Consider the following 18,043-nt stretch of genomic DNA (forward strand, 5'->3'; position numbering starts at 1 on the left):
TTTTTAAATTAAATATATAAAATTTAAAAGCTGGGCATGGTGGCACATACCTTTAATCCCAGCACTCGGGAAGCAGAGGCAGGTGGATCTTTGTGAGTTTGAGGCCATCCTGGTCTACACAGTGACTCCAGGCCAGCTGGGGCTACAGGGAAATGCTGTCTCAAAAAGCCAAAAAAAAAAAAAATTGTTTTTAATGCATTGGGTTTGGGAAAGTTATACAAGCATTGATGGCTATGGAATGGATAGCTGAACTCAGGAAGTAAATGACATTTTAATAAAGCATATGTATTAATTCTTTCTTTAATATGTGATTTTATGAACATATTAACCTATATTTTTACGATTACAATAACTTCTTTTTTTAATTTGTCAATAATAAAATTATATTTTTAATATGATTGCTGTTGTGCTAAAATTGGTACTAAAACTAATCACCCATTATGGAGAATGGCACAAGTTCCACAATCAAAATTCAGGGCAGTTATTTGTGTTTCAGCAGCAGGGCTGGAGATGGCTCTGTGAATAAGAGTACTGACTGCTCTTGCCAAGGACCGAACTTTAGTTCCTATCACCCATATAGTGGCTAACAACTGTCTGTAACTTGAGTACCAGAGGATCCAACGCCTTCTCCTGGCCTTCAAAGGCATCACACATACAGGTACACTGACATACATGCAGGCAATACACTCATACACATAAAATAATAAATTTTTTTTAATTTAAAAAGTAGAGCAGCAATAGAGAATCACTCTTCTTCCTGTGTGAAGCTGAGTCTCATCACACACACAAGGGGTGCAGAGTGAAGATGGGTGGTGATTTTATTTTGTTCAGATGGCACTGGGTCCTCCTGAGCAAATATACTTTCTCCCTTTCAGATCTCCAGCTTGACTACTCCTTAACAGACGAGTTCTGCAGAAACCACTTCTTGGTGGGACTGTTACTGAGAGAGGTGGGCACTGCCCTCCAGGAATTTCGGGAGGTCCGAGTGATTGCCATCAGCGTGCTCAAGAATCTACTGATAAAACATTCTTTTGATGACAGATATTCTTCGAGGGTGAGTGTTCTCCAAGGGAAGTAGGCGTTGATAAATGTCCTTTATTTTAAGTGATAGAAGAAACAATTTAGGCAAAGCATGGTAACAACACTGTGACGTTTTCCTTGCAGGAAAGATCCCAATAATGGAGATAACTGGTTCAACCTAGTCTATCTTCCACTGCTCAGAACTGTGGGGCAAATTTACCATGTATGTCTCCATTTCAGAGTCATCAGGCAAGGATAGCCACTCTCTACCTGCCTCTGTTTGGTCTGCTTATTGAAAACGTCCAGCGGATCAACGTGAGGGATGTGTCGCCCTTCCCTGTGAACCCGGGCAGTGTACGTAAGCAGAGTTACTGACTACAGCCTCTGTCGTGTCCTTAGAGCTGCTGTAGCAGAGTACTACAGAGCACTGTGTACTAGAGCAGAATTTTATCCCCTCCCATTGGGAGTACACAGTCAAGGTGTCTTCAGGGGCTCCAGGGAAGGGATGCTTCTCTCTTAGCTTCTGGTTGCTGACAAGACAGCCCTTGGTGTTCTTGGTGAGCTGTGTCATTCCACTCTTCTTTTGTGTCCATGTGGAGTTCTGTCTGGTGTGTATCAGTCTTTGTGTGTCCTCTTCCCTACCCTCCTCATAAGTGACTGAATTTAGGGCCCACCCAATATGACTCTATCCTAAACTATATTTTAATTACATCTGGAAAGATGCATTTCCAAATAAGATTAAATCCTGAGACTCTAGGTAGACACAGATTTGGTAGGAAGGGGACACTAACCAATCCAATGTATTCCTTCCTTTTATTCTGCCAATAACAATATCACATATAATGCTCTTGATAAATTACATTTCTGGCTAAGATTGAGTTAATCAGTAAATATTCAGTCTTGATCTCCTAATAGCCTAATTCTGTGTGCTTAGCAAAACACTGGGAAATTAGTATGGGAAAACTGGGTACGGTGGCATATGCCTCCAGTCCCAGCACCTGGGAGATGGCAGCCAGAGGATTGCAAATTTGAGGCCAGCCTGGGCTGCATGAAACTCTGTCTCAGAGCAAACATGTATGGGGAGTGGAGGAGCAAAAAATGTCATGATTCTAGTCTGTGTCTATTACAGCTCATGTGGACCTTGGTTCTGATAGTGATACACTGCACAGTCCGGGAAAAGCCATCTCTTTGAGCTCCAGTTTCTCTTGATTAGACTAAAAGTAAATATGCCAAGAGAGCAACATGAGGCTCCCACCTCTGAGAACTGATGCCTTTAATTTCCATTATCTTGGTGTAGCACTCAAAGAAGTAGGAAAAATTAAATAAGCTCTAAGATGACCTCAGAAATTACCTCAAACACTTTACATAAAGATTGTTTTATTTTTTTACTTGGTCTTCAATTCTTGTTGATATGTCTTATTTATATTTTATTATTTTTTAATTTATTTATCTTATTTTATGTGTATGGGTGTTTTACTTGCATATATGTAAGTGTACCTGTGTATGTCATGTGTGTAGAGTTCAGACAGTGCTCTTAACTGCTGAGCTATCTCTCAAATTATTGTCAAATCTCTCGAGCCCCAATTTATTTTTAAAAAGATTCTTGCATGCCTTTAATCCTAGCTCTCAGGAAGTAGAGGCAGGCAGATCTCCATGATACTGAGGTCAGCCTGATCTACATGGCAAATTCTAGGCCACCTATGGCTACAGGGAGACCCTTTCTTAAAAAAATAATTTCTTGAAATCATGCTATAATTCAGCATTTGCAGAGCATTAACATTAAAATCTTGTCACATCCCAATTTCAAAGCCTTTTTAATTATTAATCTGTAATGTTGTGTGTATGTTCATATGTATGCATGATATATGCATGTCTGCATATGTGTGTGCAAGTACACATGGGTGCATGCCTCTGCATGCATGTGTGGAGGCCAGAGGTCTACACTGGGTGTCTCCGTTTGTCATTCTCTAATTTATTTTTTTGAGACAGGATCTCTCACTGAACCTAAAGCTCACAGATTTGCCTAGGGTGGCTGACCAGTGAGTTCTGGGGACCCACCTGTCTCTGCAGCCTCCCCAGTGCTGGGATAATAGGCATGGTCTACCATGCCTGGCATTTACCTGGGTGTTGGGGATTCAAACTCAGTTCCTCATGCTAGTGTACCAGGCACATTACTCACAGCCATCTCTCTAGACAACTTTTAGTTATTAAACTTTATGAAACTTTTACAAACTGAAACATATTCTCTCTCTTGCCCAAGCTCTTTTCCTAGCCTCAGAGGGCTTATCTGCCAGTGACGGGACAGATCACCAATTCTTTTTCCTCTTTATTCTGGACCTTGAACCATCTCCATTGTTAATCTGGCCACTTAGACATTGAAGCATACACTTAGGGAGTTTCTGTCTCTTCTGCTATGATTCACTGTCCCGTTTTTTTACACTGTCTCTTCAGTTACTAATCTATTTCCTAAGTAATGTTGTCTGAGATGATCAGGTTAGTAGCTTTCTTCTGTTTCCTCCCCACACCTCACTGACCTCATCCAGTATCACCTTTCTAAAGACAGCGCATAACCTCCTGTCTTGTTTTAACCCTGAGGAAAATGAATAAATCTTTCTTTGGGTTTCACCAAAGTAAAATTAATATAGTTTCTCCACTGACTGGAGAGTTCCCATCCAAGGATCCAGAGACGGTCATTGCTGCTGTCATAATTCTCCATGGCTTATTAGGGTGAGAAAAGCGTGGTCTGCAGTTAGAAAGAGCCAGGGAAGCCTGTTCTGCCGGAAACAAAAGGCTGGAAGGGTCTCGAAAGGTGGGAAGTCAGAGTGTGGCCAGGGCAAGATGCTCAAGCTGCTGGAGGAAGAGAAGCGACGGGTGGAACTGGGGACAGGTTTTCTCTGTCTCCCCAGCTTAGTGCCCCCCCTTCCTCCTCCCTCACATGCCTCACATGCGCTATGCATCTGCTCTCCCACTTGAGATGCTGTGCAAGTCAGGCCACTCTGTTTCCTTCCTACACCATTTTTCCTCACACTTTAAGAACAGTTAACGAGTCTTGTTCGGCCATCTCTGACTGTTTCTCTCCCTCTTTGACAGACTGTGAAGGATGAGTCCCTTGCTATGCCATCTGGGAACCCACTTGTGACACCACAGAAGGGTAACACACTCGACCACAGCCTGCACAAAGACCTCTTGGGGGCCATTTCTGGCATTGGTAATGCTCCTTGCTCCTACCCGCCCCTGTCCAGTATCACTCAGTGTCTTTAATTTTACAAGTCGTTAATTGCAAATTAGAACTTGGAAGTGTGCCTTTCTGCCTTGAATAGTCCAAAATCCTTGTGACTTCTAAACACAGTACACTTTATCACATGCTGTGCCATTTTGCTTTTTGTTCAATGCTTGTTTAGTTGATTTTCCATTTTAGATCTTAATTGAATTCTTTATGCTTTTAGAAACAATGTCTGCAGGTGTTGAGGCGAGAGACGGATTTACTTACACTGTTGGTGATTTAGATGAAGTGTGACAGTCTCGTTCATAATGCTGAAGGAAGTAGCCGTTCATGGCTGTGATTCAATCCTAAAATCAGTTTTCAAAAATCTTCTGTCCTGTACTGTTTTTTTTTTTTTTTTTTTTTTTTTTTTTTATTTTTTTTTTTTTTTTTTTTTGATCATTTCCACAATGTAAAATCAGCCCCAATGGGAAGGAAAACAGATGGCACAAATCAAGGCTAAATCGAGAAGTCTGTGAGAAATGCTAGGGAAAATGTGCCTATTTATATTTTGACTAATGAAACTACAGCTTTGCAAAGATAATGGTGATATAATTGGTAATATACATATATATGTATGTATACACACATATAGTCAAAGGATTTTAATAGCTGTTCACAGTGTACTTCTGTACACTAACCACACTCTAAACAAGTGAAGAATCCTACTGTGGCTGGTGCTTACACTACTTATCGATGGTACAAATTCATGGGGCCAGGAAAAGTAACATGCCTTTTATCCCATGAATTCACAGGACTAACACATGCATTCTAAGTCTGTGTTCTACTCTGTTGTTGATTTTCCATCTTACGTAGAAGGTGATGAAGTGAGGTAGAACGTACTGTTGGAAAGCCCACATGAATGCTCATTTATCCTATATCCTCAAGCTTATTTATAGTTATATGGTGCCACACACCTTTAATCCAAGAACTCTGGAGGATCTCTGTGAGTCAGGTGGATCTCAGTGAGATCTAGGCCAGCCTGGTCTACAATAGCAAGCTCCAGGTCAGCTGTGGCTACAAGGAGACCCTGTCTCAAAAAGACCAAAAATCAAATAAATGAAGATTAAAGAGTTAGTTCACAGGAAATTCTGGAAGCAGAATCTGGCATACCATACAGTAAACACTCAGCAAATACTGGCTCCGTGGCAAGTTTCTACTTGCCTCTCCTCCGAGGCCTTCACTCCTGTCTCCATCCTGCCCTGCCCACATGCCAAGCCACTGTTGTGGAACTTGGAAGGTGACCTTCTTCAGAGGGTTTTTCTGTAGTGGTTCGGGCACTGGCTTAGCTCAGACAGGTGTGGCTTTGGGTCTGTCTGGACTCTACCACTGCCTGGTTGCCATGGCAGTGTGTCTACCCCCTGCATCCTCCATATCCTCATCTCTAAACTGCCGTTGTCAGGAATCAAGAACCAATGCAATATGTATAGTGCTCGATACCAGTACTCGATAGCATCTGAAGAGAAACATGCAGGGCTTTGTAGAAATGATCAAACCACCATGGGGAATGTTTTGACTTACTTAATACTCTCCAATTCAGAATTCACTGTGTCAGGATTTGAGAGTCCTTGGGAATTTAGAAAGGAGCCTTTAAGATATCCATATCATGACCCAATGAAAGATGAATGTGGGGTTGCTGAACATCCATAGTGCAATTGTGAAAGAGACTTATGACTGATCTGGTTATTTTCATTCTTTATTGAATTTCAAGATCCAAATCCACATTTTACAGAACTGACCACAGCAGGCTTATTTAACCTTGACCTTTTGTCTGTATTCCTCCCATCTGGCAGACTAAATCCTAGCTCCCTTTTAGGAGTGCCTTCCAGAAACCCCACCTTGGAACTGGGTTCTAGGTTTTTGTTTTGTTTTGCTTTCTGGAGCTATAGCAACTCTTACTCATCAGAAGCCTCCAGTTCACTTTAGTCCTGGTGTGGATCCTTCAGGAGCAAGCTTCAAGAAGCCCTCCTAGAACACTCCTCCCCAGTTCCTCAAATGCTTTTGGAGTATGGTGACGAGAACTCCTAAAACCAGTAGCCTGGATTAAAACTACTCTGAGAGTCTAAGGCTCAGAATCCCTTTGCCCACCTGCTTGGTGTATCAGGCTATTGGTACAAAGGGAGGAGGGATAAGCCAAACTTTATATGCTACTCACATGTTACTTAGGGTCTTTAAGAGTCATTCTCTGTGAAAATGTCATTATGAACCCATCACTTTATACAAAGAATATATAGTAATAAAAAATAGTTTAAAAATAAGAATTGGAATGTTTAAAAAATAAAGTCATTCCCCAGGCCAAGATACTAAACATGCATGCACACACACACACACACACACACACACACACACGCGCACACACACATACATACACACACGCACACACACACACACAACACACACATTCTGGAGACAAACTAAGCATGTTGATTTCAACTTACTGTATTTGCCTTAAATTAGGACTGCGGTTTGGAACCAGATTTGAAAATCCAGAATGTTGGGTCTCCTGTTGCTTTCTTGAGGAGGACCCCTTTCTCCTGAGTTTCATGTTCTACCTTAACTATGGAGCACAATTATTTTAGGAGAATTTTAATTTGCTCATAGTGTGCATTTCTTTTCTTTCTGTCAGGAAAAGAAAGTTTTTCATAAGGTTTTCACCTGTTCCTGGGACATTCTTGCAGTTTTTGTCCTGGGGACATGTAGACTTCCATGTAGCTTTAGAGTAAATGCTAAGGAGAGAGGTGACTGAAAAATGATGAACTTGAGACATTAGCCATGAAATTTAAAAGCATGATGACAGCTGAGAGACTTATAGAAATAATTAGTGTGACTCCAAGGATGGCTTGCTTTATTCCTCTATCCACTCACCCATCAATCCATCCATCCAAAAACCTATCCACCCATCCATCCATCCATCCATCCAATCACCCATCCATCCATCCATCCATCCATCCATTTATCCATCCATCCATCCACCCAATCACCCATCCATCCAGTCACCCATCCATCCATCCATCCATCCATCCATCTAATCATCCATCCATCCATCCATCCACCCACCCAATCACCCATCCATCCATCCAGTCACCCATCCATCCATCCATCCATCCATCCATCCACCCAATCACCCATCCATCCAGTCACCCATCCATCCATCCATCCATCCATCTAATCATCCATCCATCCATCCACCCACCCAATCACCCATCCATCCATCCAGTCACCCATCCATCCATTCAATCACCCATCCATCCATCCATCCATCCATCCATCCATCCATCCATCCCAGAATTATCTGTGTAAGGTGATTTTCCTACTGCAGTCAGAAAATGGCCTGTTGTGAGTTGCAGTAACGGTGTCTTTGGCTTGGGTCTGGGAGGCTGTACTCACACAGCTGCAGAGTTCAGTGCCAACAATTTCCTCACACCATATGCAAAACCTGGCCTTTCTGCTGAATGCCTGTTGGTTCAGCACAGAATGCCAAGTCCACAAGAGTCATTTGTATCATGTAATTTATTTAAATCTTATCTAAGCAGGAAGTCAACCCATTCCCTTAAGAAAATCTCCATAGTACCAAAGTGGAAGCTGTTTTCTACTTTCAAATACTGTTTTTTCATACATATCAAAATTTCATTTCCAAGTGAGATTTCCTTTCTTCCTCTGTTTACAAAAAGATTCCCAAATATTTCATTTTATATATTAAGAATGGACCTTACCATCACAATAATTTTTTCATTGTGTTGCTAGGCCCAAACCAATAGTTTTCTTTAGTAGACTTTGCTTGTCTTTTAACAGTTATGTTCAATAATAAACTATGACTTAATATGTATTTCCCAACAACTTAGTAGCCCTTTCAAAAATATTACATATGGGGACTGGAGAGATGACTCAATGGTTAAGAGCAGCACCCACATAGCAGCTAACAATCATCCATAACTCCAGCTCTAGGGGAATCCGACACCATCTTCTGACCTCCTCAGGTATTGTATGACATGAGTCTTACACATATATATGCAAGCAATACACTCATAAAAATAATAAATACTTTAAAAGTAGCACACATGCATATAAAGAAAAATGCTTTCATTTCATTTTAAATACCTACAGGCTGTATTACTAATGACTTGTGCATGTTTGCTGGCTACTCAATTTTTCATACTTTGGAATCATATTGTCCACCACCTTTACTTCCTGTTCCACACTGATTTTTGTCCAGAACTTGCTTTTATCATAGCAACTGCTTAGTGCCAGCTGCAGGAAGATATGACATCATCAGAAAGAGTGTAGCATGGTCCAGTGTTGAAATGCACTTACAGCCAAGGTCAGCTGTCATGGTGTGTCACTGAAATTTTTAAATGGACTGTCACATTTACTGGGAATTTTCTAGGGCAGCTTAGCATACAGTTTGCAAGTTAGGGGTTTGCAGTGTGGTTTATTTTATTTTTTGATGCATGTTTTAAATGGATTTATCTCTTTTTTTTTCTTTTTCTATCCTGTTATGAAACAGTGCATGCTACTACAGTCTGAGCAAACAAAAGTGATTTCCATTCAGTGATTTAACACTTATTCTGAATGTTTCAGATGAAAGTTTTTTTCACTCTCAGAATTCACCTGTATTCACTTGGTTCTTCAAAGGTGAAGTCATTGAATATAACTCTCAAGCATGTCCTTACAGAAAAATAAGGGCCACAAAAGCAATTTCTCCTAAATTTAGTGCTTTATTTTGCTGTCTTACCAAACCATTGGTCTTGCTTTGATATCCATTCAGCTTCTCCATATACAACGTCAACCCCCAACATCAACAGCGTGAGAAATGCTGACTCAAGAGGCTCTCTAATAAGCACAGACTCGGGGAACAGCCTTCCAGAAAGGAACAGTGAGAAGAGCAATTCCCTGGATAAGGTGATTTCTTGTCACAAAGCACACTGTTTCTGATAGCTAACGGATATAGCTCAAAGAAAACCTGGTTCATGTTCTACTGTTTGTTGATGTGACCTTTTAAGTTTGTTTTTTAAAGCAACTTAGTTTATGTGCAGTAGATGACCAGAGCTTTATGTAAGATTTGGGCCAATCCCCTGAAATTCTGTTGTCGTTGTTATTGTTTTGGTATGGTGCTGTAATTAAAAAATCAGAGCCTTCTGGGGCTGGAGAGATGGCTCAGCAGTTAAGAACACTGGTTGTTCTTGCAGAAGACCCAGGTTCGAATCCCAGCACCCACATGGCAGCTAACAACTGTTTGTAACTCCAGTTCCAGGGGATCTGATGGTCTCTTCTGTCCTCTGCAGGCATTGCACAACACGGGTGCACTTACCTACATGCAGGCAATACACTCATATACATGAAATAAAAATAATAAATAAAATATTTTTTAAAATCAGAGCCTTCTGCACATCAGGCAAGTGCTCTCCTGTGTAGCTACATATGCCTGGAGCCCCCTGAAATAGATTCGTCTTTCCAAGGTCTCAAATAAAAGCACTATTTACAATGGGAAAAATGATTCTGCATCAGGTTGTCTGTTTGCATTCTAGGTCAAAGGCCACTTCCAGAACAGATGAATTGATCCTATTGGTGATGCAGGCCCAAGGTGTAGCTGAATCAATGTTTACACTGTGCCCACCCCTAACACAACTTCCTCCTATTTAGCCTTTTCTCTTTAAATGACTGAAACCTCAGCCTATTCTGAACTTTATGGAGAAGGATAAAGGTTAGCGTTAACCTGGAACCCTGTAGCCTGGTATTACCTGGGCCCTGTCTTCCTAAGTTACTTCAAGTTACAGGAAAGCTTTCTGTTAATAAGCAGGTAAACCATTTAGAAATATATTCCTAGTTCCTAGAACACCGTTCCTCAAGTATCAGCGTCAAGCTTATAACCTTGTCACAGATTCTGTGAATGGCATCAGTGTGATTACCTTAGGTGCACTTACGTTGAGCTGTGGACATCTCAGCATGGATCTGTCCTTACGTGATGAATTTTCCCCTTGACCCCAACATGCCTTCATGTGTAGAGGGAAAAGCTGCTCCGCAGGCACTCGGCTTGTGTCGTTCGCAGTCCTGGAGAGGAGGAGGAGAGCTGCCAGTCAGCCAGGAAAAACCGGATCACCATGGATTTTTCCCTTCTAACAATTCCATCTTTGCCAGAGGAAACTTTGCATGCCACACCCTTCTTCCCCCTGCAGGAAGTACTGCAATCTGTTGGCAGCTCTTGATTCAGTGGAGGGCTTGATAATGCATCCACGCCAGTTTTGCCACTAATGGCACGTAGATTCTTCCTTAAATAAAAATACATTTCTTATTAATTAAATCTTCTCATTGTATATATTTTTTCAACTGGCCATCAATACTTTGAAAGAAATATCTTCTTTCACTTTTTTATTTTTTCATTTGGTATTTGGCAAAAAAAAATATTCTTTGTTTCAATTGGAAATAAAATTTGGAGGACTCTTTTTTTTTTTTTAATCTCCTGTGTTACTAACCAGGAGCTGAGATTCTTACTCATATTTTTTTTTTGTTTTTTAATGAGAACCTGCTTCTGCCTAGTGGTAAAACTGCCCTTGTCCTCAGCCCTGCGCTTTCTGAGGTTTGCAGTGTTGAACTAAGCTGATGATAGAGTGACTTCATTGGTTTATGGTCTTCAGCAGTGCTGTGCTGACACCTCACTGTGTATCCTGTTGTGCATCTGTCAGGTGTTTCTCAGTCAGTACCCACAGTGCATCCCACGATGTGCCCTGATTGACAGTGCCTGAGCTGCAGGCTTCCAGGGCTACTGCGCAGCAGCATCTCAGACCCTTCTGGCCGTTGCAGACGCTGCTGTTCTGAGGAGATGGGCACCTGTGTGATGTCTTCAGGGTCTTATCTTCTATGTTGGATCCTAGCACACACACTTTTTTGCATGACATTTTTACTTGGCATTTCAGAAGATTTTTTACTTGGCATAACTTCAGCTGAGGTCTTCCAGTGTGAAAGGTTTGTGCTTTCTGGCTTGTCCCTCAGGAAAGGTACGAAGGAGACTGTCAGCTCTGAGAAGCAGTGCTTGTGTGTGCTCTACTTGGGTGAAGGGTGACTTGTGCCTGTGGTTTACTTGTTCTTTGCTATTTTTAAGAGTTGACCCAAAGCTAAAGACACTTTCTCTCCTAAAGGAGATGTGTGAATTGTGAAATAGAAAAATTACTCATATTTCCTTTTCAGCATCAACAGAGTGGCACTCTGGGAAATTCTGTGGTTCGCTGTGACAAACTGGACCAGTCTGAGATTAAGAGCCTGCTAATGTGTTTCCTTTACATCTTGAAGAGCATGTCTGATGGTGGGTCTGATGTCCTAGTTACTTCCTATTGCTGTGGTAAAACACTAACCAAAAACAGTTTGAGAAGGAAAGAGTTTGTCTTGCAGCTCCCAGTCCATCTTCAAGAGAAGGCTGAGGCAGGAACTCAGAGCAAAAACCTGAAGGCAGGAATGAGCACAGACCATGGAGGAACACTGCTTACTGGTTTGCTCCTCTGCCTTGTGTTCAGCCTGCTTTCTTATATAACCTAGGACCACCTGCCCAGGGGTGGCACTGCCCACAGTGGGCTGGGCCCTCCCACATCACTCAATAATTAGGAAAATGCCCCACAGACATGGCCACAGGCCCAATCCAATGAAGGAAATTCCTCAATTGATATTCCTTCTACCCAGGTCTGTCAAGTTGACAAAACTATCCAGCACAAATGACAGCTGTTTTTTTTTTTAATTTAATATTATCACAATATCTAGTTTAATTTTTTTAAATCTTTTTGAGACAGGGTCTCTCTGTAGCCCTAGCTGGCCTGGAACTCACTATGTAGACCAGGCTGGCCTTGAACTCACAGAGATCCTCCTGCCTCTGCCTCCCTGAGTGCTGGGATTAAAGGCATGTGCCACTACAACCGGCATTAGTTTAATTTTTTAAGTGGCATTAGTTGATCATTTCAAATAGTTAAAATAAGCTTTCTTGTTTGAAATACATGTTAATATACTAAATGCAGTAGAAATTGAAGCTTTAATATGAAAAAATAATCTAGAAAATGAATTCTAAAATGGAAATGGGTCTTTTAAAAATATTCTATTTATTATTTTTATTTATGTGTATGAGTGTATTGCCTGCATGTATGTAGGTGCATCTATGTTGTACAATGCCTATGGAGGTCAGAAGAGGACGTTGGATCCCCTCTTCTGTTAGGATGGTTGTTAGCCGCCACGTGGGTGTTGAGAATCGAACCCAGGTCCTCTGCAAGAGCAGCCAATGCTTTTAACCGCTGAGTCTTCTCTCCAGCCCCAGAATGGACCTTTTTATTTGATAGTATCTCATGTAGCCTAGGCAGGACTCAAATTCTCTATGTAACTGAGGGTAACCTTGAACTTTTGATCTTCTTGCCTCTACCTCCAGAGTCCTGGGATTGTAGGCATGGGCTGCCACATCCAGTTCACAATTTATGCAGTGCTGAGGATCAAACTCAGGAATTCATGCGTACTAGGCAAGCACTCTACCAGCTGAGCCACATCCTCAGTCCTAACAATGGGCTTATTATTAATCTTGGACCTACCATCTTAACTGAAGAAGTCAGAAGCAGATAAATAAAGTAGCTTTGATTGATTGATTGATAATTGATTGATTTGTTGTCCAAACAAACTCAACCGGCAACTTGCATAACTTTATTCATCAGTCCCATAAATTGGAAAGTATTATTTGGGGCTGTATTAATGAACGTGCATATGCTATCTCTAGCTTTAACTGGGAGGAAAAGATACAGATTGAGTCTTGTGATGGAGATAATGGTATCCTAGGAGATTTTGTTTCTGATAAAGAGAAACAAAGGCCTGGTTCTAGTTTCATTTTGTTTCTGTGATAAGACACCCTGACCAAAAGCAATAAAAGAGGAAAGGGTTCATTTGACTTACAATTCCATCATTTCAGGGAAGTCAAGGCAGAAACTCAAGCAGCTGGTCCTATCACATCCACAGCTAAGAGCAGAGAAACGAATGTATTCACCCCACCTGCTTGTTCCCTCAGCTGGCTTTCCTGACTCTTACCTAGCTTAGTGCTCAGCCCATCAAATGGTGCTGCCCACATGCATGGCGGGTCTTCCCACCAGAGTTAACAATCAAGACAATCCTGCACAGACATTTCCAGAGGGCAACCTGATCTAGAAAATCCCTTAATTAAGACTCCCTCCTCAGGTGATTCTAGCTTGTGGCAAGTTGACATTTTAAAAATATATATTTTGGGGCGGGGCGTGGTGGTGCACGCCTTTAATCCCAGCAATTGGGAGGCAGAGGCAGGTGGATCTTTGTGAGTTTGAGGCCAGCCTGGTCTATATAGTGAGTTCCAGGACAGCTGGAGCTACAGGGAGACCCTGTCCCAAAAAGACAAAAAAATATATTTTTTTAATTATTTTTATTTTATGTGTATGAGTGTATTGCCTGCCTGTATTGAGGTGCACCCATGTTATGCAATGCCTGTGGAGGTCAGAAGAAGGCATCAAATCCCCTGGAACTGGAGTTACAGATGGTTAGCCACCATGTGAGTGCTGAGAATTGAACCTGGGTCCTCTGAAAGAGTTGCCAGTGCTCTTAACCGCTGAGCCATCTCTCCAGCCCCATGCAAGTTGACATTTTAAAACTAAATAGTACAGACATTTTTAATAGAGATGAGCAAAATTATTAAAGTTTTATCTATATCACAAAGTTTGTAAGTGTGTATTCGGGGCAGGTATAACTATAGAGGTATGCTGTAGCTAATCCCATGAAATCATAATTCTTATCCTGGTAGGGGGAGGTGTTATTTTCCTACAGCGAATTAGAAGGTACCTAACAAATAGCCTTATGGACACTGAGTAAGATGAGCTCCTCTGCAGCAGCATGTCATTTGCTCTGAACCAGTGAAGCTGCTGTGTTGTGTATATTTGGTAATAGTAGACAAGGCTATTAACATCTTACAAAAAGGTGTTTCTTCCTGAAAAATGCTGGGGTTTTGTCCGTTAGATTTTTGCTGGATTTTCAGTTTCATTCAGCCACATTTTAGCAGTCAGACTCCATTACACAGACGGTAGAGATGACCTGCTTGTCCCTGAAATACTTAAGGACTGGACAACTTTACTATTTTGTTCATAAATTAATTTAAAATAGCAACTTAAAAAATTAAAGATAAGCAAGATTCTCCCTGAATAATGACCAGAGCACGAATGTTTATTCTTCATACTGGGATTGTAAAGTTGAAATTTGTCCCATGTAAATCAAAAGTCAGATTTTGCTCCATGGCAAAGAGTTTCAACTACATTATAATATTATTTTTCCTTGGTTTTCTTTAAAAATTTTTTAAAATTTCCATTACTGAATATGGTATATAATTAGAGCATAACTGCATTTTAAAGACAATATATACTTTCGTGTCCAGATGAAAGTTATCCTTTAAACTCTTCAGAAAATCATACATGGATTTTGAAACCATCAACACCACTTCAAAACAGTTTTAAAATAGCATTGGGGGGGTAGCTAGAGAGATAGCTCAGTGGTTAAGAGCACTGGCTGCTCTTGCAGAAGACCCAGCTTCGAATCCCATCACCCACATGACTGCTAACAATTGTCCGTAACTCCAGTTCCAGGGGATCTAAGACCCTCTTCTGCTCTCCTCAGGCATTGCATGACACTGGTGCACTTAGATATATGCGGGTATAACACTTAGATTAATAGATGATACATGATTGATTGATAGATAGATAGATAGATAGATAGATAGATAGACAGACAGACAGACAGATAGATAGATAGATAGATAGGGAGGATGATAATACATTTAAAAAATAAAATAGCATTTTTTCCATGTTGCCTTCAAGTTACCATTTTTTTCCCCTTTAAGATTAAATTTTGTATGCCCGTATCCCATTTTAGAAATATATCTCTGAGGACATAAAGATAATTCTAGGGAGAAGAGAGATGGCTTAGTGGTTAAGAACACTTGTTGCCCTTGCAGAGGACTGAAGTTCAGGTCCTAGCACTCTCAGTGCCTGTAACTCTAGCTCCAGGAGATCTAACACCCTTTTCTAGCTTCTACAGGCACATGACCACACACACAAATAATATTTTTAAAATATGCTCTCATATTTTCTTGAAAAACTATATTAAATTTTTTTATTCATTTATTTTATGTGTATGAGTATTTTGCCTACGTGTATGTAAGTGTACCACATAAGTACAATATCCTCAGAGGCCAGAAGAGGGTACCAGATCCCCTGGAACTAGAATTATGGAGGGTTGTTAGCCACCATGTGGGTGCTGGGAACTGAACCCTAATCGCCCAGCCATACTTCCAGCCTCAAGGCTATATTTTTAAAGTTTTTGTATTCAAACCTAAAACTCACTTAGACTTGATTTTTGTGTGTGATGTATAGGGGGAGACAGAAATTAACCCCTGGAGGCAGTTTAGCAGATGGACAACCACAATTGATTGTACAGCTCTGTAGCTCCTCTTTCCTTTCACTTACTCCACATTTAAGAAGTATCTACACACTGAACCCTCCATTCTGTGCTTCCTTGAGCCTCCTCCCTCTTAGACAGCTTCAGAGTCCAACTAGAAGCCTGAATCCAGAGCAAGGCAAATCAGTGATAATACTGCTATGCTGGCTGATCTGCCCGGTGTGCGCTGGCGGGGCCACCATGAGGCTCCTCAGGACTCACCTTCCTAGGATGAGCAGCCTCAACTAACCAGAGTTTGTCCATCTGGATTCTGAGCTCCGAACCTTCCAAGATGGAAGCTTCTTGACCCATCCTCACTACTAGTCACAAGAGTCAAAGTTGGTTCTTAGAATCATGTCTGCTTGGATTAAGTTCCCTTTCACCATGATTCTTTAGGCAGGTAAATGGGAGACATGCTTAGCTTTCCTGAGCCTCTGTTGGTACATCTGTAAATGAGAATTGTCCTGTGTGGGATCAGAGTGTGGATTAGATGGCACTATCTGCAGAATTGGGACAGCATCAAGAATGGTGCCTGGCATATGACAGATTCGCCATTGATTCGATGTCTTCTCTGCCTCTCACTGTCCTTGAGAAATGAAGAGTAAAAGCCCACAACCACTCATCTCTCTGCTCATCTCAGGCTCTAAAGACACAAGGATATTCTGGGAAGAAATCTCCTCACCTGTTTTTCACCTTCATATGAAAGAAAGCAAGAATATTTAAGTTTCAAATGAGAGTGGTCTTTGTACAATACCAGACTGGCAAGGGTTGAATGCAGAGAGTTCAGCAGTCTCCCATTTGGTATTCTGTATCACTTCCAGGAATCTGTCCTGTAGATGTAGCTGGATGAGCATGCAAAAATCCATGTGACAGGATGTTTTGCAAAGCATGACTGTAGTAGTAGGTTAGAAAAAAGCAGTAAATGTTCATCAATATCAATACAAGACAGGTTAACTGCCTGTAACTCAAGCTCCAGGGGATCCAATGCCTTCTGGCCTCTGTGGGCACCTGCACTCTTGTTCACATACCCCTACACAGACCCATATACATAATTTAAAAATAAAATAGGTCTAAATAATAACCTCAGAGACAAAACAGTAAATGTAGTATGTAGAAATTTTCAACAAATTCTCTGCAGTGGAGGGAAGGATTCTAAGGTAGAAAATGAGAGAGCCTGACTTTAGATTATATACTTTCCTGTATCCTTTGAATTAGAAGCACATTATGGATAAGTTAAATGACCTTGTACTATATGGCACTAGGTAATGTATGATTAAAGTTTGGGTGTTCAGATGTTCTTAAGTTGAATGAGCTTGCTGTGTGTGTTATCCAAGTTAGACTAGACTGTCAGTGTGATTTGGTAGTGGTGGCCTATACTCCACAGTCTAATGTCATAGTAGGTCATTATCTATAATATTTGTGATACATATCGTGATCCTTGCCAAATAAATGCTTATTTTTAGATGCTTTGTTTACATACTGGAACAAGGCTTCAACAGCGGAACTTATGGATTTCTTTACAATATCGGAGTGAGTAGTTTTTGTATTTACCCATTGACTCTTGATTTTGCCCGGATGGGGGTGTCAAGAAGACTGTGTGCTGGAGGCAGGAATGTTGTGTGTGGCGCATGCTCTCTTCCTTGATCCAGTTAACAGTGGTCAGCCTTAAAATACTGCGGTTGGTTGTTATAGATGAGGTATTTCTGTGCTGACACCATTTTAATAAAATAGTACAAAGCTTATTTACTGATTAGGTAGATACCACTTCTCTAAGCTAAATCTAGTGATTATTTTCTCTCTTCAGTACAAGTTTCTGATTTCTTTAAAGCTCTACATTTTTAGAAACACAAATCCATAATACCTTATCCAAAACTGCTGAGGACTAGTATTTTTTCAAATTCAGAATTTGAGCGTTTTTTTTTTAATTTCCTTTAAAAACTGCATCTCAGACAGCACCCCTCAATCAAACACATTATTTTATCTGTGAAAAAAATTCTATAGTTCTATTACTGTTCATATTTGAGAAAATCGTGACTCTTAGTAGGTTTATGTCTGATAGCTTGGTGGCAGATGTATTTGAGGAAACTCAAGTGGAAACCTAGTTTTCCAAGCTTTTCCCATCTTGAAGCTATGAGCGGGAAGGACCTGATCCTCCTGCAAGAATGTGGTTCAGTCTCATGACCACTCTTTTAATGAGGAAGTTAGCATGTGGTCAGCCAAGACTGGCTACCAGAGAACACATAATGTTAGCTACATTTTATTAGATGCATGGTTCTCTAAAAACTAGTTTTAGGACAA

At 40.9% G+C, this 18,043-nt stretch overlaps 1 protein-coding gene across 30 annotated transcripts in view; it reads left to right on the forward strand.

Moving 5' to 3' along the window:
* Positions 1-18,043, forward strand: part of Dock9 (dedicator of cytokinesis 9) — a 333,922-nt gene that overhangs the window by 253,714 nt on the left and 62,165 nt on the right. For all 30 annotated transcript variants that reach the window (XM_008823583.3, XM_029558890.1, XM_017795710.2 and 27 more), the window contains exons 31-36: positions 876-1,054; positions 1,261-1,374; positions 4,111-4,228; positions 9,048-9,181; positions 11,465-11,579; positions 17,209-17,275. In XM_008823583.3, the coding sequence (XP_008821805.1) occupies positions 876-1,054; positions 1,261-1,374; positions 4,111-4,228; positions 9,048-9,181; positions 11,465-11,579; positions 17,209-17,275 (727 nt within the window). The remainder of the gene's footprint in view (positions 1-875; positions 1,055-1,260; positions 1,375-4,110; positions 4,229-9,047; positions 9,182-11,464; positions 11,580-17,208; positions 17,276-18,043) is intronic.

This window comes from Nannospalax galili, unplaced genomic scaffold (genome assembly GCF_000622305.1).
Source record: "Nannospalax galili isolate Female #2095 unplaced genomic scaffold, S.galili_v1.0 scaffold528, whole genome shotgun sequence".
Lineage (NCBI taxonomy): Eukaryota > Metazoa > Chordata > Mammalia > Rodentia > Spalacidae > Nannospalax > Nannospalax galili.